We start from the raw sequence: 23959 nt of genomic DNA, 5'->3' as shown, positions 1-23959 counted from the left end.
TCCACTTCTTCCTGTTTCTCATTTCTACTTTCTGTGCGCTGTTCCCCTACCGCTAGGTACCAAACGTCGGCTCCACAATCCCTTTCGATTGCCACACTCTCTCTGTTCCTGCTTATCTGCTTCCCCCCTCCAGGCACTTAATGGAAGTCTCTAGCATATAACTTATGGATTTCTTTCTTTCTCTCAACTAGCTCTATCTTATTACTCTTTCTGTCAAAGGTGCATACCACAGAACTACTGATTCTCAGAAGATTACAGGCATATAAATGACACATAGTCCTAACTCATGAGTTGCTGTTAAACCTAAGATCTGTGTGGCTGAAATCAGAAAGGGCCAGACCATCTGTATATACGTGATTAACATGCCAATGTTTACTTTTGATTTTCTTATGCAACACAGTGGAAGCAAAAACGGACTGCCAATGCACACAAGCATACCAAATATGCTTCTTTCATCTACTAGGTTTATTTTTAAATAAACATATATCTCAGTCATTATTGCCTAAATATATCTCCCTTATTTCCATTTCTAAACACTTAAATATATGTTCTCTACATTATATTTTCCTTCCTGTTTTTTTTCAAGTCTCTACAGCCACCAGAATACAAAAATGATCCTCTTTTGTGCTTTAATCTGTGCAGAGCAGGTATGATAAAATTAGATATACCTTTGCCTGAGCAAGAGTTTCCATGATTGAGTTCCTTTGTACTCTGTCTCGTGTACACCTTGATGCTTCATATTTGTATATTCCTCAGTGAGTTAGCCCAGTGACCCTGTCTATGTCTTGATGTTACCTTTCCCAGTTTCCTACAGAAATACATCCATTCTCAAACCCAACAGCCATTCTGTATGCCAAAGACAAGAACTACCTCCCCTGTGAGACTTCTGTACTGTCTCCTCAGCGAGAATGCACTGAATTGCTATCTAATGGGTGTTTACATACTGTGATAGTTTTTCTAAGGCAGGATGTCTAATTTCCCTTGGTATTTCTAGCACAGAAAGAACGACAATGTCCCCTTTAGGTTCATGTTTTGAACACTTGGCCCCTGGTTGGTGCTGCTGTGTGGGGAGATTATGGACCCTTTAGGGCAGTGTTTCAACCTATGGGTTGTAACCCCTTTGTGGGAGATTGAACGACCCTTTCGCAGAGGTCACCTAAGACCATCACAAAACACAGTTGTTAATATCATGACTCATAACAGTAGCAAAATTACAGTTATGAAGTAGCAATGAAATATGGTTGGGGGTCACCACAATATGACATATTAAGGCATCACAGCGTTAGGGAGGTTGAGAACCACTGCTTTAGGAGGTACACCTTTGCTGGAAGAAGTACATCACTGGAGATGGGCTTAGAGATTGATAGCCTGGCCCCACTTTCTATTTCCTGTGTGTAGATGTAATGTGGTCAGCCAGCTTCCTGCTCCTGCTTATGCCTACCTGTTACTATGGATTTTAGTCCTCTGGAATGACAGGCAAAAATAAATTTTGTATTCTTAACTTGCTTTTGGTCCTTGTGTTTATTATAGCAACAGAAAATAACTTGTACAGAGACATTTGATATACATGAAGAGGAGCAAAATAACTCATTTTCAAATTTAATTTCTTTTTTTTATATTTATTTATTTATTATGTATATAATATTCTGTCTGTGTGTCTGCCTGCAGGCCAGAAGAGGGCATCAGATCTCATTTCAGATGGTTGTGAGCCACCATGTGGTTGCTGGGAATTGAACTCAGGACCTTTGGAAGAGCAGGCAATGCTCTTAACCACTGAGCCATCTCTCCAGCCCCCCAAATTTAATTTCAAAGAATATATTTACTTAGAAAATTTAGAAGAGATACACAAACCTGCTTTATACTTAAATCTTATAAAAAGGACTGGTTTGGTATATTTGTTTCTAATTGTGTTTGATTAATCAAACTTTAGAGACTACAGTGTTGAGTAATCTTCCACAGCATAGACAATGACAAGATTATACATGATATAGGCACGTTGCCAATTTTCTAATGATAAAATACTAATCCCTTTGAAAAGTAAGGCAAAGCTGAAGACAGAGGGAAATGTATGTCTCTCATATCGAACACTACATTCAACCAATATAATGAATAACAACAAAAGATTGCAAGGTTCCCAGCACATAAACAGACATCCATGTTGTGTTTTCTTAACTAATTGATGAGGAAAGAAACAAAAATGAAGCTCACTAGCCACTAACACTGATTTTTATTTCTTCATACATAGAAATCTCAGTCTTGGATTGCAGCAACCCAACTAGAAGACTCAAACATGAAAAATGGCCGTGGTTTGACATATTATTAAAACAATACATTCTAATTTTGATTCTCTAAAAAAGTGGAAACAAAAACCTTCTGAAATTTCACTAATTTTTCTTCATGTTGAAGTCATTGTCTAAACTTCTTTTTCTTTTAAAATATTTTATTTGTTTATTGTTACTTTTTGTTTGAAACAAAATCTCACTATATAGTTCACTATGGAGCCTGAAACTTATGTCTAGTCAAGGCTGGATCTGAACTCAGGCTCTTCCAACCACTGTTTCCTGAGATTATAAGCATGTGCCAACAATCCTATCTTAAAAGCTCCAAACTTTTATAAAGATCCATGAACTTCTTCGATCCCTCTTGAAAAAAACTCTCTTTCGAAGATTATGCACATTGCACTTATAGCAGAGTGGAAAGTCTGCCAAAGTTACAACTTCCTGATAACTTCTGAGCTTTGTGACGATAACGCATGTCACAGACACTTCAATACAATCTATAATCAATGCCACACATTTCCCCTTTTCTGTAACTCCCAGCTTGGCCCACTCGTTTATATACTAACAAACTTGTACATTTCATGAGGGGAAACAGAAGTCGTTCATCTTTATGAGAGTATCACAGTCTGGGATATGTGTTCCTTTTTTAATTAGTCACGTTTACAAAAGGGGAATATAGATGTTTGAGATGTTTGTCAGTCATGCATTCCCAACAGAATGGAAAGTAAGGACCTACATTCTCCAATATTCTCAGTTCTGGGAACTGTCGGGTGTTAGGAACATTCTAGGAACACAAGAGTTGCTCTGAAGCATACCACCTAGGTCATTCCCTAAGCCCACAAGGACCATCTGGGAGATCAGGGTTAACTGCCCTGTGGTTCAGCTTCTCCTCAATCAGCTGTGTCAGCTGTCAGTTAAACTTCATGGCTGCAAGACTCCTGGTCTGCAGAAATCTACTTGAGTTTCTAATAAGCATATTCTCCTTAATTGATAACTGGATTCAAAAAAGATCTGTACTTACAGCCCACCGTTCCTTTCACTGACTAGCCTATTTTACAGCTATCTAGACAGGTATTTTAGAATATAAGAAATTAAAACAGAAATCGGAAAGCTTTTTAGTCCATTTTCCTAATTAATATGTCAGAGCTCGTAAAGAAGAAGTCCCTGGCTTTCTCAGTACTGCATCATCTTAAAGAGCTGGGTCAGCAAAGATCCTGCAGACAGTCAATACATATTAAAGCAGCTCCACGCAGTAAATCAAAACAACAGAAAAAGAAGATGACACAGGAAAAAAAGACAAAATTTATAAGCCCCTTCGTACTGAATACAAGAGGGACACTGAACAGTTGGTTGTGGCTCAGTATATAGGCAGGGAAATGCCAGATATTCTCTATCACTTTTAGGATAGTCAATGATACAGCAAAAATTTTAAATATCAAATGCCAAGCTGATTTCATTTTCTCTGGAATCTAAGTTTCCTTCAGAATACTGAAGTCATCTTGAAATTGGTTATTTAATACCAAGTGGCCAGCAGGAAAAACATATATGTATAGGTGACATATGGACTGAGCAGGTTGTAGTTATGTTTCTAGGAAGATGCATGCACGCACACACACACACACACACACACACACACACACACACATACATTTTCACTCACTTATATAAACAATCAAAGAAAATGGGGCCATGAACTTAAGAGAGCAAGGGGTAGGAAATGGAAGAAGTTAATGGTATGATAATATCTTAAGTTCAAAAAATTAAAAAAATAATAATAATTAGTTTTCTTATGTCTTGCATTTTTAGCGCACAAATTTTGTTCAATTAACAAATTGGGAAGATGTTAAAATATTCTTCAAGGCTCAATAAAACTTGTGTTCTTAAAGGAACTAAACAAAGGGTACTTTATCTCTAACTTCTCTGGGTGGGTCTGGAGACATCCAGACCTCCCTTGCATGGAGAAGACCCCACACACTTGCGATGGCACTGAGTAATGGGCTGGAACACACTCACTCTGAGGGAAAGCTCATGCAATGAGTAGGCTGTTGGGGGACTCTGAAGAATAATGTGTTGATTCTAGAAGGGGTGAAGGGAACCACCATTTTGAGCCAAAAATTATAGAAAGATTTATCTTACCTAAGCTTTTGATATAATCTTAGCCTTCAGGCATCAACCACTTAAAGATTAAGCCAAGGAAAAGGTGCCAAAAATATTGTCAGATGAAACTTGGCATACAATGGCTCTCTACTTACTAAGAAGCTGACGCAGAAGAAAGCTCAGCTCAAATGAATTTATTAAATGTTGAATATCTCCCAAATAAGATGGATGGTAGACTTAAGTCAGCATACACAATTTAATTTATTTAACTTCCTGATAGTCTTGGATAACGTTAAAGCTATCCACATTTCTGGAATTAAAGAGAAAGCTACTCTTGTTAGCCAAAAAGATGCTGATCTATTACTTAAGTATTCCAAAGACAGGATTTGGGGAAGGAAAAATCATATTTCAGGAAAACTTCAAGGGATCACTTGAATATTTCCAGAAGTGTGATCCTGGTCCCTAACAAAGTAAAATATATCCTGGCAATTTGTGGTTACAGAGTACACATGAGAATTTGACATCACAGACTCTATCTATCTATCTATCTATCTATCTATCTATCTATCTATCTTTTATTGATTATCTGCCTAACTAAACATATTTATTTGTTGTAATTTTTTAAATGATTTAACAGAAATTGTCAGAATTAGAAGAACCTTTAATCATTTGTTATTATATCCACCATCTCCATCACTAACATCCCATGAGAAATCCCTCTACATTTGTGGTCCTCAAACTTCCTAATGTTGTGTGACTCTTTAATATAGTTCCTTTAATATAATGACCCCCAATCATAAAATTTTGTTGCTACTTCATAACTATAACTTTGCTATTGCTATGAATTTTAATATAAATATCTGGTATGCAGGATATTTGATATGAGTGTAACCCCAGTGAAAGTGTTGTTTAACCCCCAGAAGGATTGCAACCCACAGCTTGAGACCCGCTACTCTACATGAATGTAGAATAATATGGGAGTTGAGCTCCTGTATGAGAGACGAATGCCTAAATAAAATCATAAATATGATTAATTTTCAAAATACATATGTAAAAAACTGGTAGAGGGTACATTCTTGAAGCATATCCATTTACAAACTTCGGCACACATTTTCCTCTAATGATGCTCTGTCCTATCACAAGGGTCCCTAATGTTGGAGAGGTTGCACTTGTTCATTGTGACACATCAGTGTAATATTACGTTTGCTCTAAAGTTATCAAACTTCTTACTTGCCTTAATCTTTAAGGCATTGATGCCTCAGAGCTCAAACTGGATTCAATTCTGATTAGAGGCACAAGTAAGATAAAGTTTATTTTTTCACATTTACATAGATTCAACGGATGTGCAACAGTCAGCTCTGATGCAGTGATTATGTAGAAGGTCATGAGATATGTGGGCAATGATTATTGGAGTGATTATATATTAGTACAAATCTTTACGTCATTTAGTATATTTTATCATTATGTTTCATATAGTATAAAGGTTGCTGATACAATTTCCAGTAGCTACCTAAGGTAAAGTTGTCATGTGGAATTTTATAGGGCATCTATTTGCCAGCTAATATTTTTATGTCATTTAGTATTTTTTAGAATTATGTTTTATATAGTATAAAGCTTGCTGGTACTATTTCCATCTGCTACCTGAAGTAAAGTTGTCATGCAGAATTTTATAAGAAATCTGTCTGCCAGCTATGAAATTCTGCCAATTTTGATTTCTCAAAATCTGTAAGGTCATTATTTTAAGTTTTGTAGAGTAGTTCTTCGTAAATATTTATATCACATTAGCTAAAAGCAAACATTTAAACTTGACTAAAATATTATAGCAAGAAGCCAAAATGATATTTTCAGTTCAAAAGAGTGACGATCAGTTTTGATAACCAGCAAAGGGTGATTTTTTTTAAAAAAAAAAAAAACTAAGATTAAACTAAGATTGGAATTCTTGGAAATAACCAGAAAGCTTATCATTTGCTCATTTTTACAAATCTAATTTATAAAAATTTTTTATAACCACATAAGCAGAATGTTTTTTTGCTCATAGTGTTTAGGCTCCTTATTGGGAAGAATAAAAGGTGGAACCTAAGAGTTGTGAACCAGCTGTTCCCTGATAAAGTCATTAGAAAATTTAAAGAAGGAGAGCCGGGCGGTGGTGGCGCACGCCTTTAATCCCAGCACTCGGGAGGCAGAGGCAGGTGGATCTCTGTGAGTTTGAGACCAGCCTGGTCTACAAGAACTAGTCCAGGACAGGCTCCAAAACCACAGAGAAACCCTGTCTCGAAAAACCAAAAAAAAAAAAAAAAAAAAAAAAAAAAAAAAAAAAAAAAAATTAAAGAAGGAGAAAAAGAATAAAAATCATAATCTTGCCCTGGAATATGATGGCAAAGTTAATGAGGCACGAATGCCACTTAGGACTGGAAAGGGAACTGGCACAGAAACACAGGAATGGGGAAGAAGTCTTTGTTTCAGCATGGGAGGGGTGCCAAGCATAGCCTCTCTGTAGAGTGGCTCGCCTGAGGCAAATGGGTATTTTTTTTTTTTTTTTTTTTTTTTTTTTTTTTTTTTTTTTTACAAAACGAGATACCCCTAGAGGTAGGAGATACTGCAGGATTTGTTATTCTAGTAACTTTGTGTTTGCAAATGATAGGCTTGGATGGTCCTGAGGAAAGAACAGAGGAGAAGAGAAAGCCAGGAACAAGGACAAAAGAGAAGGGAGGCCACTAGGAAGAGAAAGGAAGTCTAGGGCTTGATACACAGAGGCCCCTCATTGGGATAGAGTAAGACCATTAAGACCCTCAGAGAGAACAGCAAGGGGGCTCATTCAGAAGGAAGGAGAAGGATAATACTGCCATCTCTGTCACAGTCCCTTCCAGTGACAGGCAACATTATGTATGCCAATTTTCTTTTTTTAATTTTTTTTCCTGAGAAATAACCACATCTTCTTTTGATATTCCCTGTTTCCCAATTTTAATGTGAAAGTTATGGAGGAAAATTTTACCAACTTCCTTAGCTTTCCCTTTCAATGTCTGTGTTTCTTGAAAGTGTTCATGTAGTGTATAGGTTTAAGGCTTTTGGTGTAATGATGATGATTTTGGAAACCTTCTTTTCCTTGCACATTTTGAGTCAGCATGCATTATGCTATTATGCACACAGCCAAGCGATAATTCATGTTTGTGGAAGACAGAGACAACTCATGTATTAATTAGCTTTTCACCGACTAGTGCTTAGAAACGGGGTCCAAATGCTACTAAAACACAGGCAGCGATTTCCAGGAAGAGAAAGCCGGTTACAAGGAATTCCTTACCCGGTCTGCGGTCAGCCAGTGACTGAACTTCGCTTTCATCTGGCACTGAGAGAAGAAATAAAAAACAAAGATTAGACCTGCCTGTAAATCAGCATTTTTAAAGCCAAGAATTAATATAGATTCATAATAAATTAAATCTTTTACTGACAAAGACTTGAGGGTTTTTTTCAAGCCTATCCCAGGCTGCCTCAATTTTATCCATAGACATTTATAGTCAACTATGAAGAGCTATGTTTATTAGGCCTTCTGTGAATGTAACACTTATAAAAAGTTTTCGTACTTGCAGTTCTTTTAACTGGGCTCTTTCTTTGATGTCTGTTAGAGAAGAACTAAATTCAAGGGACATGGGATATATAATAGATAATAAAGCTACTTGAGCATTAAAGCTATATATATATATATATATATATATATATATATATATATATATATACACACACACACATACATTCATATTCAAGACTCAAGGCCAGTCTTCTATATCTGCTCAAAATAGAGACAGAAAAAAGGAAAGGTTTTTATGAAGAAAGGACAAAATTGTAATAAAATCTAACAAAGTAGACATTAGGCCACAAAGGATGGACTTACAAAGATTTGGAAAAATACAGTGAGCACCGTGATCACCCTGCCTTCAGTCTCGGCAGCTTCAAATACAGTGAGCACCGTGATCACCCTGCCTTCAGTCTCGGCAGCTTCCTGGAGACGGTTTGGAAAGGGGACATGGAAGAATCTAGTGGTGTCCCTTGCAATACAGGAATGCTGTATGTTATCTGGGGAAGTCGATGCATGTGGCGTTTGGAAAGTGCAAAACCAGCTCACTATTTTTTTCTGATATCTGAGGAAACACCCCCACCATGACCCCACTACCTAGAAAACCAATACTGAACAGAAAGAAAAGAGCATTTAAAGTTCACACAGAGATGAAAACTATGCCCACTCCCAACAATCGCGGTGGCAAGCGTCATAGTGCAGGGGTGCACTTAGAAATGACAACAGGCCATACCACAACAGTGTGGAAGAATTAGGTCAAGAGTTATACAGCCCTTAAGCAATGGGAGAAAAAAAAAACCTTCTGAAAGTTTAAAGACTTAGATGAAAAAACCCATATGTATGGCCTATTGGTTAAATTTTAAAATGAGTTTATAAGTAAAATTTTCCTTCAAAGACTACTCTAGGACTGGATGACATCACAGGTGAATTTTACCAAATATTGAAATAAATAATATGGATTCTACAAAAGCCCCACTGGAAAACACAGAGAAAAGATCTCCACTGTGTCACATAGGGCTACTGTAAAATAGATATAATATCAGGAAAAGGCAGTATGTGAAAACCACTATCAATAATCCCTGGATGCAGGCATGGGGTTTCTAAACAACGCTCTGTGGATAAGCACATTAGCACCCAGCCGCTGTAGTACCTTCTCTCTCCATTTACTAAAGTTCTTGCCAGTCTATAAACCTCTGGTACTCAAGGATAGAGAAAACGGTGAGGAGAACGTGGCAACGAGGAAGACTGCCTCCATCTTCCCTAACGAGCCTGTCTCTTCCCTCTGCTCACGTCGTTCATCTGTAACTGACCTAGTCATCACACATGGTCAGACACTCCCCTGCCACCCTTTCTTGGCTATTTCTTTATGTTGAAATTAAAAGCACTGCTTGCCTGTGGTTATCCTGGTCTAACTGCCTAAGTATCTTGTTAGAATTTTTTTTTTCTTTGCATTTCCATTCGGGTGGTGAGTCAAGCACTCATGGCCAAGCTCTTTCCTTGTTGTGCCTAAAAACACGTACAGGGGAATCCTGTAGAAAATTACCACAAATCAACTACACAGACAACTACAAACAACAGTAGCTGGTACTGCAGAGTCCTGTAACACACAGGTTCTACCCTACATATTTTACATCTGTTTAATTATTTTAATCTTTGTAACACCTTGAGAACATGCACTACATCCTCATGTCTCTGTGGCCTGCATTTCATCGGTTGAAGGAGCAGAGATTAAAGGACAGTCTTAGCTGCCCCTTTGTTTCTGTGACAATCACAGAAGATGTGCTAGCCGAGGAATTTTAAGAAGAAACAACAACACAAATTAAATACAGGAAAGCATTTAAACAATCATATACTGAAAATTGGTATTCTTTTTATCTGAATTGATGATATTAGATGGAAATCTGGACCAGGTATGAACAGGGTGCATGCTATAGTTTTAGAACTTTAGAGATGGAGGCAGGGTTACGTGGGTAAGCTTAAGGCTATCTTGAGCTAAATGGCAAGATTCTGTCAAAAAAAAAAATTTCCTGCAGACTAGTAAAGTAATGTTCCCTCAATATTGATCAGCATGTTTGGAAATTTAAAGTTCAAATAAACTATTTCTTCTCTCTTAATATATGAATAGTCACCCTGAGAGTTAGGAGCCTGGCCTGGAAGCTTGACAAATTTTGTTCCACTCTGAGCAGTTTTAGATTTATTTCGATAAGAGTCTTAGAAGTCACGTTAGCTTTGCTCACTTCAGTTTCACCACGATGAAATGAACGATATGTTGGCACCCCACAGATTTTTGGTAAAGATGACAGAGGTAAGTACACGCTAAGAGCCTAGAAGATCACATGGTCAACACATACAGTCCCTGATACGCTAAGCAGAATGGCAGAACAACAACTAGTGGTAACTGAACAGCCAGATGGAGCTCAGCGGCCGGTGAGGGCAGGAAGATTGCTACACTCTTTTTAACTCTATTTTTTTTTCCATACAAGAATGGGGATACAAGCAACACGCAGGAAATTATGGGAGATAAAGTAAAAAAAAAATGAAAAATTACTCAGCACAGATCCAGGTAAACGTTCTCATTACTTAAAACTTTTTATAAGTGGAAGCAGAGAGCATGGTGAAGGATGAGTTTGGTCATGATGGTGCTGACGATTACACTTTGTCAAGATCATAAAGAAATACAGAAAGACTAAGCAAGAACACATCACACCTTAGCAGGGCATTGGGTGCTCGCTTGTGCTATAGGAAAGACAAGCAGATACTTTGTACATCCTCCTCAGTGTATCTGACTGTAACTCTTGTTTGGGAGGATGTGCACAGAAAACACAGCTGAATAAAGGGTCTCGCCACACACGGCTATTCTAAAAATGGGGTTTCTAGGAAGGTAAAGCTTCTGCTGTTGCTTTGCTTCTATCTATCTTTGTGGTTTCCTTCCTTCCTTCCTTCCTTCCTTCCTTCCTTCCTTCCTTCCTTTCTGTCTGTCTTTCATTCATCTAAGTATTGCAAACTTCCTAGTAACATTAAGTTTTACAAGGAACTTCTTAACTTTTTGGCTGAATAATGCCTATTATCCCTAGGAGAAATACTTATTATTATTTTAATAATTGACAAGTTGAAATTCTTTAGAACACTAAAATAAACTATTTTTTTTTTACAGTGTGGAAAATCCAAATGGGTGATAGGCATCAAAATTAGGGTCTTTCTCCAGAATATTCTCTGACATAGATGCCTATCTTTAGGACCAATGACAAATGAACAAACATAATGGAAAAGAGAGGGAGCAGTAATGACTTAATTAATAGAACACATTTTATTTAAAAGGTTAAATTTGGAACAATCATCTTTTATGCACATGCTTAGTGCTGGGAAGCAATTTAAATAACAGTGGCAAATGAGAAAATGAGGTAAAATTACACACACCACCAATTTTTTTAAATGGCAAGTATTATAATTAATACCCAACTTCCTTTATAACCCACATCACCTTAGAGCGACTATTAGTTCTCTTGGGGTTGGTGCTTAAATGCAGTTGTTTCTTTGCATTCTATTGAGAGAGTGCAGATAGATATTGAAGTGGTAGGAACATGGCTCATGACAGGTCTGTCCTTTTAAATGTAAGGCTTGTATGAGAAACTGAGACCTGCGTGTGGGAGTGTGCCTATGGTGAGGATGATCTCTTATTCTGAGAGAGCACAAGGCGCAAGGCATCATGGAAAAGCACGGGTGGAGGAAGAGCCTTGAGGTTTTACATTCTGCTTCTGAACAAAGATTGTTTTACTTTTCCATCTTTATAAAGTCTCTGGAGTTTATCACATTCTCTCATAACCTTCAATTTTACACCAGGACTGTGACTATTTGCTCTTGGGTATATTAAAGGAATAGTTTGGCAACTGAAGAGATATGAATAAAATGTCGAGTTCTCCTGAAGATGTAGTTCCTACGCACTCTTGTTACAATCACTTCCTTCACCACCGGCATTATTGAAAGCCCAGACATAGTGTGAAGCTGCCCCTTCTGTAGGCTCTCTGGCTTATTTAGCTAATGGGGTTTCTATACTAATCTCCTGTTTCCTGACATTCAGCACATGATCGGTGGACACTATTTGGCTTGACTGTCACAGGTTCTTACTAAAGAGGCCACTGCTCTAGATGTTTGTTAATTTCCTCCTGTGTCCTCTGACTCGCAGGGAGGACTTGCATGGAGAACTGAGCAGCCATCATTGCCCATGTTTCTAATTCTTAAGTCTTTGAAGCTGAGGAGAGCTGCCCAACCGCCAAGAGCACTTAAAAAAAAAGTAATAACAGACTGTATTTTTCTTTTCACTTAATTTCAACCAGGTTCATTGTTAGAAACCAGAGACAGAAAATGTGGAGGGTAAAGGTCTATGATCAAGATGGCACTCTGCAAACTTGTTAGCAGCAGACATTAAAGTGCACATAATACACTCACATGTGGGTTCCCAGTAGGATGCATTTTTATTAATATAGTGCTTGCTTAAAGTGTTTTATTCTTTTGTCAAGCCTTCTTACACGCTTCAAATGCCTTCTCACTAGGGGAAAACAATCCCCTGGCTTACTGATAGCATTTGACACGCATTCTATAACATAAGCGACTATTAGGGACTTCACTTGCTTAATAAAACTTTGTAGAGCAGTGGCAGATTTGGTGAGTTAATGGGCCCATATGCTTTTCTTATGCCGACAGGATATGGTATATTGTTAACATGCACAAATCTCTTCACATAAAAATTGCCATCAGCTACACTTATTCTTTTTGAGAATGCCAATGTCATGAATGGGAATATGCAAATGTGTTCGAATTCCCACTCCTTCATATGTACATACTTGGAGGCAAAAGAGACACTCAAAAATACGATGCGAAGCTTGCTTTTTATATCGATAGCCTGATTTCACTCATTTTTTATCTTAATACCTTTAACATAATTAAAACAATCCTAAAGCTGGAGTCTGCTATAGGGAAGATCTTTCTTCAAATTAGACTCTAAATACTACTCTTTAGATCATTTTCTAGAGTAGCAAGTAATTCCTTAGTGGTTAATAAATTTGTTTCCAAGAGTTGTCCCTTCAGAACTTAAAATTGATGTAATTGCCAATATTAGGAATCAATTTTCCTCTCCTTTAGCAGATCAATTTCTCTGCCAGTGATGGATTTCCAGAATTTCTAAGGAATGTAAACCTGATTCTAGTTGTAAATTAAGTTCCCTTCTCAGAAACCATGAACTATTACTGCCTTAATTTATAGTGTTTTCTTATGTCAGAGACTATTTGGCATATCGTTTCTCTGTACAGACTTTTCTGAGTTTTCAGCACTTTGGATTTTTAAAGCATTGAAAAGTTACTACATTTTCTGAAACACACACGCATACACACACATTATACATACATACAATAGGCAGACATAGACACACATACACATATACAAACACACAATATACATATATACATACAATACACATACATACACACAAATAATATACAATGCACACACATATATACAAATAAATATACAAACATATAAACATACACACAATACACATACATACACACAAATCATATACAATGAACACACTTACAAACACACATATATATGTACAAACAAATATACAAACACATAAACATACACACAATACACACACACACACACACACACACACACACACTAAAATGAGGCTTTTGCTAAAAAGGAGACTAGAGATCCAACACTATATAATCCCCACATTTAATCACACCTTCTCTTGGCAAGCCTCCCAACATGCAGAGTTCCAATTCAGATGTGTTCCTGCTAAGACAATGAGTTAATCAGATCTAGGTAGCCAAGGTTTTATTCGGGCATCACGCTGTATTGTCAGGCCATGGTGATACAGGGTAAAGCAGAGGGTCATGTCCCTCATCCACATCCGACTGTCTTATGTTCTTGACTTATCAGTGAGAGCTTCAAAAATTCTTTCTTCCTCCATAAACTTTAGAAATCTTAAACCACATATTGGAAAACTTAACTTTCATATTTTCCTATTACTGTTTGTAGCTCATTAAAGAGTCCTGGGAAAATCACTTTTAACTTCATTAGTTTTGAATTCATTCAATACACACCAATTTGCTCCAAATATTCACACACTACACTTGTACCCTAATACAGAAACCTAAATTTGCAACACAAAAGGGAGTTCTATAGGAACTCCAGAAAGCCAGAGAGACACAGGGTTCATAATAACAATGAAGGCTTTATGGAAGTGGAAACGGCCTGGGGAGGGTCACAGATGACAGACAGCACCCAGGATCCTTTACTCAGGCAGGAACAGGCAGCAAGGAAGGGAAGAGGAGGCCCAGTTTGCAGCTGATGCTGACTTGGGTTTGATACTGAGACAGGTGTGACTGTGAAATAATTACTGAGTTTTTTCTTTTTAAATAATAAACTCATTTGCAAAATGCAAACTGTCCCTCAAAGACAAGTCAGGTTAAAGAACACAAAATCATTGTCCTGGAACTACAGGTTACCATGGTGGGCTCAGATCTCGTCACTGCCTCTGCCCCTACACTCCAGCAAGTCACAGAGGTATTACCAACAGGCCTTGCAACTTTGTGAATCAATATGTATACAAACATTATCTGCTATTTGATCCGTATAATAGTAGAATTCATCCCTCTCCTGGGAAATACGCTTTGCAACCACATTTAAACACTATGTCTACTTCTTCAAGCTGAGTTTAGGGACAGAAATCCTACCATTGGTTGTACATCTAATACACACGAAACAATGGACACCCTGTCCTGTCATTTTTACCAAGATTCAAAGGGTTGTAAATTAAAGAATGAAGCGGCAGTTGTTCATTGTGGTGTATCCTCTCCCTCTAGCTTCTCTGTTATTGTCTCTATCTTCCGACCCTCTAACCCCTCTCCCTCCCCCTCTCTTACACACACACACACACACACACACACACACACATACACACACACACACACACATACACACACACACCATAAATGTGGATACATTCTGTGAAATTCTTGTAGCACAATCTGCAGACAAACTTCTGGCAAGGAAGGGCAGGAGAAGATGATTGGAATCTAATTCTGGTATGGTTTGTGCTAGGCCAAAACAGGATAGACTGTTTAGAACAAACACAAATTCCTCTATTAGTAGTGATTGGCAGAATTATATGGTAGGCTGGTCACACCTGGTCTTTCTCTAGAGCCGAGTCTGATGTGACCGATCCGTGGGGCACTGGCTCCTAGATTTGGCTTATTGGCACTAATCACACGTGTTTGTCACATGATATGACACTTGAAATAGCAGTTCTCTCTGCTTATAGAAAATATCACATATTTTCAACACACTGTCTTTCTAAAGCCCTGAATACTTGGTTCAATAAGCTTCCCTTTCAATACACAAATGTCCGAATATCTCAAGCTGTGCAGAATGAATGAATGCTTCTCTGTTATGGGATACCCCAAAACACTCAGCAAAACATTAAGCTCAAAATTTGCTTTTATTAAATATGAAAGAACTAAAAATTATAGCACATGCGTAGAAATATAATACAATAAAATGTTTGTGTATCAACTATGTTTTCATTTTTGATATATGTCAATTGTTATTTTTATGGTTGCTATCTTTTTTCACATTTTTATTTTTGAGATTATATTATAAATATATTTCTTCCTTCTCATTCCTCTTTCCAAGTTCTCCCACAAGCCCTTCCTTTCTTTCAAATGCGTGGTCTCTTTTTTGTTAATGTTATTTCACACACCCTATGTTTTAAGAGAAAGGAACACATGCGTTTTTTCTTTTGAAGCTTGACAGCCGTTCTCAGGTCTCTGGCCTTCTCACCATGCTCAGGGGTGAGCATACTATTGAATTTTGCACTCTTACTTCTATATAGTTGTACCCCAAACTTGTCTCCAATAGTTTTGAATTTATATCAAATTTATATTAAATGACATTGGATATTGTCAATTTTTTTTCTGAGGTCATGGTATGATTATATAGGTGTTTTGTTCTTTTTAGCCTGTTTGTTGGTAACTTATATTTAAAGACTAAGACAATATTCCTTGGGTAAGACCACTTGGTGAAGATATGCTATTTTTTAACATAATGTTGACTATAATTTCCTAGAACTATGAAAAGGATTTTGTGGCAGCTCATGAAGGATATCAGTCTAATACATTCTTTTTTTTTATACAGGGCCTTTATCTTATATGAGCACCGGGGTAAAGCTAACTTCTCGAATTGAGCTAAGGAAGTATCCTCCTTCTTTACTTAGCTGGAAGTTTCCTTAGAATTGTTATCTTTCTATGACTTCACTAGAAAATTATATACCTTTAAGAACTACAGAGACATGCAGACTCTTGGCTTGCATGCACTTGATAGTTCAAATCTTTCAAAGAAATTTATCCATTACATTTAAGCTGCCAAAAGTATTGGTCATAATACTGGTTTAATATTCTTTCAATATCTATAAAATGTATAGTGAATTCTACTTCTCAGTTCTCAAAATATCATGTCTTCATTGTGTGTTCACCACTTGTGTCAAGGGATTATCATTTTTATTGATCTTAAAATGTCTTCATTTTATCTGCTATCATTTCTTTACACCTGAAAGGCTCAACTACAATATTTCATATAATGAACTTGGTGGTGATGAATTTTCTTTAGTTTATATATGTCTAGAAGTCACTGGTTTTGCCTTGTGTTTGAATGATACTTATAGTGAGTAAAGAGTTCTAGCTTGGCCGGGCAGTGGTGGTGCATAGCCTTAATTTCAGCACGTGGGAGGCAGAGGCAGGTGGAACTCTGTGAGTTTGAGGCCAATCTGATCTACAGAGTGAGTTCCAAAATAGCCAAGGCTACAAAAAAAAAAAAAATTTAAAAAATTCTAGCTTGTCAGAAATGTTCTTTTAGAGGTTTTGTGATCCTAGTCTACAGCCTTTTCTTTCTCATCTCTAATTGTCCTGTGAAATCTGCCAGTGTGTTCCTGCCATGCCTTCTCTACATGTAGTAAATGGATTTCCTCTTCATTTGTGATGTGAGCAATTGGATTATAATGTGCCTTGATATCATCTCCCTATTTGTTTATGCCTGCTCATAAGTTTTTTAGTTTTTGGATTTAGTTCTATTTGAAAATGTTTGTAAGGTGTTTTTTTTTTTTTTATGTAGCCCTTTCATTTCGCAAACTCAGTCATGAGCTCATTAAGTCACCTGCTATTGCCCTGTAGTCCTTGGTATTTTGGTGTCTTTTGCATACCATTTAGGTTTTAAGTCCTTTGATGTCTCCTCCTATTTATCTATCTTGCTTCTTTCAATGATCAATCTGAAATCAGAGCCAGCCAAAGGGTTTTGTATAGTAGAAGAGAAACTGATTTATGGAAGCCAATTATATTTGGATTTTCATAAGTACTATATCAATATCTACCTCTCTATATAAGATATATATATATATATATATTCCACATATATATTCCTTATTGGCTGTGGGAACTCGTTCAGTCAATAGCCTTTAAGATACCAGCCTACTGTGGCATGGTTGCTTGTTCTATAAATGCAGACATAAAACTGTGCGCTCTCTCTCTCTCTCTCTCTCTCGTTCTCTCCTCTTTTGGTTGTTAAATTTGGTTCTTGTTCCCCAGTCATGCAGAGGACTATGATCTGTGAGTCTACCCCTAAATAAAGAACCCTTTATTATACTCAATTCTGAGCTACTGTGGAACTAGTATATCACATCTACTTATCTACTCAATAGGTTTAATTCTAAACTAGGGCTTTTAATATATAAACAAATTCTCTTAATTTTAAAGGCCTTGTCTTCTGATTCTAACCTCTATGTTAGCTATGGTTTAATAGTTGATTTTTCTTCTCATTATATCCATGCTTGAATACTTCTTTGGATGTGTATTGTGAATGCCAGAAATTATAAATTTTATATTGTTTGGGGCTTGATATTTTTATAATTTAAAAAATACTTGTAGGTCATAGTTATGTTGCTTGGAGAGAATCAAGCCTTCTGGACTTTGCTTTTAAGATCTTTTCAGCAGCACCACACCATGTAGTAGGGGCAGATGATGCCCTGCCATCTTGACAAAAGCATCGTCATGCACACGTCTTGGGACTACACGGGCTTCAAGGACAGATGCCATTTCCATGTCTGCATGAGCTCTAAACATTGTTTCAGGGATCCTTCTGAGCTAATTTGATAGTTTCTTTGCATGAGTACTCTGAGTATTACCCTGTACACTACTGGGGAGAGATTGTATATGTATCTGGATTTCTCCTTCCTCTCACCACTCCAGGACTCTAGTCTACATACGCCAGTAACCCTCCTTTTCCTAGATTCTCAGCTCCATCTCCTCACCTCAGGTGCTTAGAGTCATGGTGAGAATGGGATAATGGTCTATAATATGATATTTGTTGGTTTCAATGAAACAAGCTTTAAAATAGCTTAGTATACTTAATATGCTAAAACATCATTGTCCTCATGGATAAAACCATCCTAAACCACAGATCTACCACCAGCAAAACCATGTTAGCAATCACCATCTACAGCTAACCAAAGAGAGAGAGACAAGCTGAGAACACATGCATAACTAGGAGTCCTCATCATTACATCACTTATTTCATATACCGGGGCACTATGAAAGCAATGATGAGGACAGGTGGGGTTTGCTTGGCTATTCCCAAAACTGGAGTACAGAGAAGATGCATCTGAGCTGGTGAGTTGAAAGGACACCATATCGAGACCCTGGACTGATCACATGCTATCTTCAAAATCAACAGTTTCAGAAAGCCAGTCTAGTCTTCCAAGGATCCTTGTATCTTGACTCAAAACATTCAAAGCTATGGTTGGACTTTTACAGCTGCCATCAACTCTCCTTGACCGACCTCCACTGCCCCACCCTACCACACACATTACTGGCTAATTCACATTGAAGCAAATATCATTTTTGTCACTTTTCTTTGTACTCCAAACCTTCACTAATATTCTACTGCCTGGAAAATAGTAGTCTTTTTCAAGATATAACCTTTAACCTTACTCATTGACTGTGTTTCTAAATTTATAAAATTTAATACATTCCTGATTTCTTCCCGGTTAACTTTATGTTTTGCTGGGTGTCTCAGAAACCCATGTGTATCATTACTATTCCTCTGCACTGGGCAATTCCTCATTGTGATCTACTTCTCCTTGAGTATTCTTCCATCCTAGTCTCTCCTGATTAGGAAGACATTAGCTTTGCTTCCAATATATGTACCACTTTCAAGTATATATGTGATGATGTTTGGGTAACCTCAACAGAGGAAAAGAGCATTTTCTCATCTTATGTGAAAAGCAATTGCAGTTTAGATATGTCTTTAATATTAGAGCTACGGAGATTCTGCTTTATTTTTTAAGACCAATTTAAGTCAGGCAACAGAACAAGAGTGTGAAATTCCTTATAGGTATCTTCCTCCTGTGCATTCCTGGCATTTTCCAGCACTGAACTCTTGACTCTATACAAAATATAGAAACTCTGGGAACCCCAGACCCTTGATAACTATTTCAATTACTATCAGGAGATGATATTCTTGACAACACTGAAAATAACACAACACAAGCTACCATTCACAATTAAGCAATGAAAATCTCTCTGTTATTGAAAAGAATCTACATTTCCACTTATCTAGTTCATCCTTTAGCAAGAATACTGAGGCAAAGGGTGCATATTCTTACCGGCTTACAGGAATTCTAAGTATTTCAATACATACAATATTATTTAATTACTAGAAAAACCTCTGAGTGAGCAGTTATCATCTTTATTTTACAGAGGAGAGATCAGAGATTCAGAAGAGTTATGTTCTAAATTTTATATGTAAAAAGCTGAGAACAGAATGATTTCTGACTTCAAAGTATAAATTCTTGATACTATGTAAGACATAAACAGGAGTAAGATTCTGCTATTTGCTTTGCAAACACAACTTATTTCTAGTATTCAGTATCTACTAATGTAGAATTTCATAATAAACTCTGTGGCTGAGCACAAAATTCCTCCTAAAAACAACAGTGAGTTGTAATTCAGGTATGCACTATCATCGTAGTTTATATGGCAGCACCCGTCTAACTCAGGACTTCGTGCACACCAAGCAAACTCTCTACTATATGAGCTACATCTCCAGCTCTGACAGATACTAAATGTGATGACCAAAAATTCAAAGAAATGATGGCTTAGTTTAGCCCAGAGGAAGAAGAACAACAATGACCCCTGGTGCTCTTAGAAGTAAGTGGGAGTGGCATAAGTTGTTCTGTGCCTCAGACACCTTCAAATTCTTACCAGGAAATACATAAGCTATTGCTCATCAGAAAATAGAAAAATCTCAGTTAAATCAGAGACTTTGTGTGGGTATATGGATGAAGCACCAGGGAGGACCACAGATGTGACTGAAAGACACCATAGCCCGAAAGAAGACATAAGCAGGGACTGGTGTAGGATGAGGGATACTGTTTGGAATGTTGTCTCTGACTCTTGTCTCCCTTCGATTCATCTTCCCTCTAAGCTCTTAAATGTAACTAAAGACAGCATTAACTCTCTTGGAAGCCAAACAGGGCTACCACTGGCTCATCAACTGTGCACTCAGTTCAAACCTTGAGGTCCTTTTTATATTACCTGCTATCTGAGTGGGTCTCTGTCTGAAACTTATCTATGGAGTCAGAGGCATGCAATCACATGCTACACATTAGAACTGTGGAAATTATGCAGGCAGCCCGAGCTCTGCTCTGGTACTGTCCTAACATGTAAGTAATCACAAACTGTGTGATGAGTGTTAGCAAACCTATGTGGTCAGCTCTATTCTTCACAGATGTAATAACTTCCAGTTCATCTTTGGGATTCTACACTCTATAGTCTATAGTCAACACAGAAACTCCTTTCATCTTTTTGAAACTAAATGAAAAAATGGTTCTATGATTATTCCTGTCTCAAAACCTTCTGACACTTTCCACACTACTACATGTAGCAGAGAATCCAAGGTTACCACAGCTTCCTAGACCTGCCGAGGCTGGTCACTGTCACCTCTCCCACTTTATTTTGCTTATCGGTGCACTAATGTACTTAACCATGGATCTTACTGGAGCCCATACTCACCCCAGTTCATTGCACACGGCTCTCCAGAGCTTTGGCACTTTCTCTTTCCTCCAGCTACGGTGTTATTGTCTTGGCTAGTCACGCAGATTACAATTCCTTTCAACCACATCTGCACTCACGCTACCTCATTACATAAGCCTGCTATGGCCACTCTGCATAAAGCTGAGCCCTTCAACACCCACTCTTGGTTACTATCATTCTTGGTTCGCGTCTGGTCAAATTCTTCACCACCAGTTCTATGGGGAAAAAAGGATGCTATATTCTTCTGTTGTATACATAAAACATTGAACAGTGCTTGATGTTCAGTCAGTGCTCAATGGGTATTTGTTAATGAAAATATACGATCCAACTAAAACAAGGTAAAAATGAAATAAAATTAAGCCTATAGACTTGGCTCTTCTGAAGCTGTCTAGCAAAGGGTAAGGGTGGTTTTTTATTTTTATTCTTTTAGGTAGAGGAAATATGAAAGGCCTCATTCAGGTTTCACATGAAGACATGGAGCTCTTGTTTATGGGGGTAACATTCAACAAGACAGGGGAGTCCATGGGAGAGCAGGTAGATAGAATGGAAGAGGCCAGTCATGCTGATGAATGAGTTTCATCTTTGTTCTCAAGGAAATGGATTTTTTAAAATGTAGAGAAGGGCCATGATCTGATAAAAAAAAAAAAAAACCACCCAGGATGCAGCATAGAAAAGAAATCCAACAAGACAGGAGAGAACTGCTTCTTTTTATCAATCTAAATACAGGGTTTACATGGATTCCTCTTAAAGCTAATCTTCTGGGGCTCACCATTATTCTGCGTCCAGATCTTTCTGAGTCCCAGATCCATCATCCGGTATTAGCACCACGCCATGCTGTGTACCTCCTAGGATTCTGACAAGTGAACTTGATGTATCCAAATCATGTGCCCAGCTTACCTGGCTGAAAACCATGCTTGTTTTCTTCCTGGCACTCTTGTGTGTGCACGTGAGAGTTCAGCCTGAGACTCAGTCTGATTACTCACTGAGCTGTTTAGAATAAAGTGAACTAGCCATCCCAGCAGGGCACTGTAACCCACAGACCTCATAACCCAGTATTTCCATGGGTTAAGGAGGGATTACAAACCTTATATGATGACAATCAACCCCCCACCCCCACCCCCCCACACACACTTTTTTCTTGCATGAATTAAGTTTGGCACCTGGCTACTGGCTGGGGATTGTATAGCTGCTTCTGTTCTTGGCTACAGTAAATGCTACCAAAAGATTTCTTTTCTGGCATGCATTGAAGTATATAATGCTGTCTATATTTCTGCCCAGAATCTACTATCATCTGTTTAATATGCAAACTGTGCAGAACCAGAGCTACTAATGTGTAAGAGATTTTGAAAAGTTGTCATCCAGACTCATTGTTTATTAGAGGCTATTAATTTTGGAGGCTTCTGTGCTGCTCCTCCATTTCACAGCACACAACCACTCACGGAAAGAAGATGCACAAAATTCTGCACACACGCGAGTGAACTCATCTGGTATTTTATGTCTATCTATTAGATGAACCCACTTAAATCAGGCTCCTTTTGCGGAATAGGCGGTTACATATTAAATACCGACTATCTATCTTTGGGGGAAGCACTGAGGTATAGGGAACATACTGAATAAGGTTGAGCTAATAAAAAATATAAAATGGAAAACCAGACAATTGCAAGACCCAGAGTCCAAAGTAATCTCATAGGCAGTAAATTTTCCATCATTTTCCTTAGTTCAGGGTTTCTTTGGAGAACTGGAGACTGCTGACCAAGGGAGGGAAACAAAAAGCAGTTGGCTGTAACTTTATCCTATGCCCTTCTCCTCTCTCCCTCTCTTCTCTTACTTCTGCATCAAAGAAAGTGTTGCTGTAAAATTCTGAAATATATATATATGTATATATATATATACACACACATATATATATGTGTGTATATATATATATATACACATATATTCAGATTTAAGAGTTTTACAAGTTGACTGATTTTCCCCCCAATAATCTTGGTTGTTTTTTTTTATTGTTTTTAAATCCTAATTCAGGCAAGAATTTCAAATTTGGGAGTTTGTTTTTATACCTTAAAGCCAATAATTCTGTATACACCTCGTCTTTTTTTCCTGGGTTGGTGTGTAGATGTGCATAGCTTGCAGGCTCTGTGCCTTATGTACAAAGTGACAAATAAACAAATAAATCACCCTAAATCCTTGGTATCTTAGCCCAAAGGATGGTTTCAACCATCAAGAATGCAAATAGAAAGCACAACTAGAAAACTGAGACAGAATCACTGAAAGACAGAGTCCCCTGCTGCCACCTGCCCATTGGGCTGTCTTCCTTCTCCGCGTATTCCTCCACTGTATTCTCTAATTTGGAAATGAATTCATCACTCTCCCAAGCAGCCCTGAGTACTTGGCCTCTACCCTAACCTAATGACATTGGTTTAACCTTGACTTCAACTGTGGGTCAAAGTTTCTTTCTACCGGTTTTCTACTGATCATAGAGTTCTTTTAAGATAGTCCACTCAGGAGCTCTGCAGAGCTGGCGGGAAGTTTAATGCATAGTTATGGTTACACCCTGTGGCCAGGAGCTCAGGAACATGCTGGCAACTTTGACAGGCACTATAGGGTGGCTGACCCAACACCACCAACGATGCCATTGACCTTAGGGGGGGGGTGTAACATATGTTAATTCTGATAAATACAAATAGGAATTTGATTGTTTTCTGGGCAGTCATTCTTAGACAACAGTGGATTAAATGTAGCATGCTGGCACACTATTTGCCCTTCTGCTACTTTATTATTTATTTACTTATTTATTTTTGCCCCAGACATGGATATGATTGCTGAAGCAACAGAAACCAACTGGACACTACCAAATCAGAAATACGAGG

At 37.7% G+C, this 23959-nt stretch overlaps 1 protein-coding gene across 2 annotated transcripts in view; it reads right to left on the bottom strand.

The window, feature by feature from the left end:
• Pard3b (par-3 family cell polarity regulator beta) overlaps window positions 1-23959 on the bottom strand; it is a 1021419-nt gene that overhangs the window by 375073 nt on the left and 622387 nt on the right. For both annotated transcript variants that reach the window (XM_041659081.1, XM_041659082.1), the window contains exon 16: window positions 7675-7719. In XM_041659081.1, coding sequence (XP_041515015.1) covers window positions 7675-7719 — 45 coding nt within the window. The remainder of the gene's footprint in view (window positions 1-7674; window positions 7720-23959) is intronic.

Source organism: Microtus oregoni, unplaced genomic scaffold (genome assembly GCF_018167655.1).
Source record: "Microtus oregoni isolate MIOR12 unplaced genomic scaffold, Mior012 000010F_ref0000083, whole genome shotgun sequence".
Taxonomy (NCBI): Eukaryota; Metazoa; Chordata; class Mammalia; order Rodentia; family Cricetidae; genus Microtus; species Microtus oregoni.
This window is presented reverse-complemented; position numbering and strand designations above follow the sequence as displayed.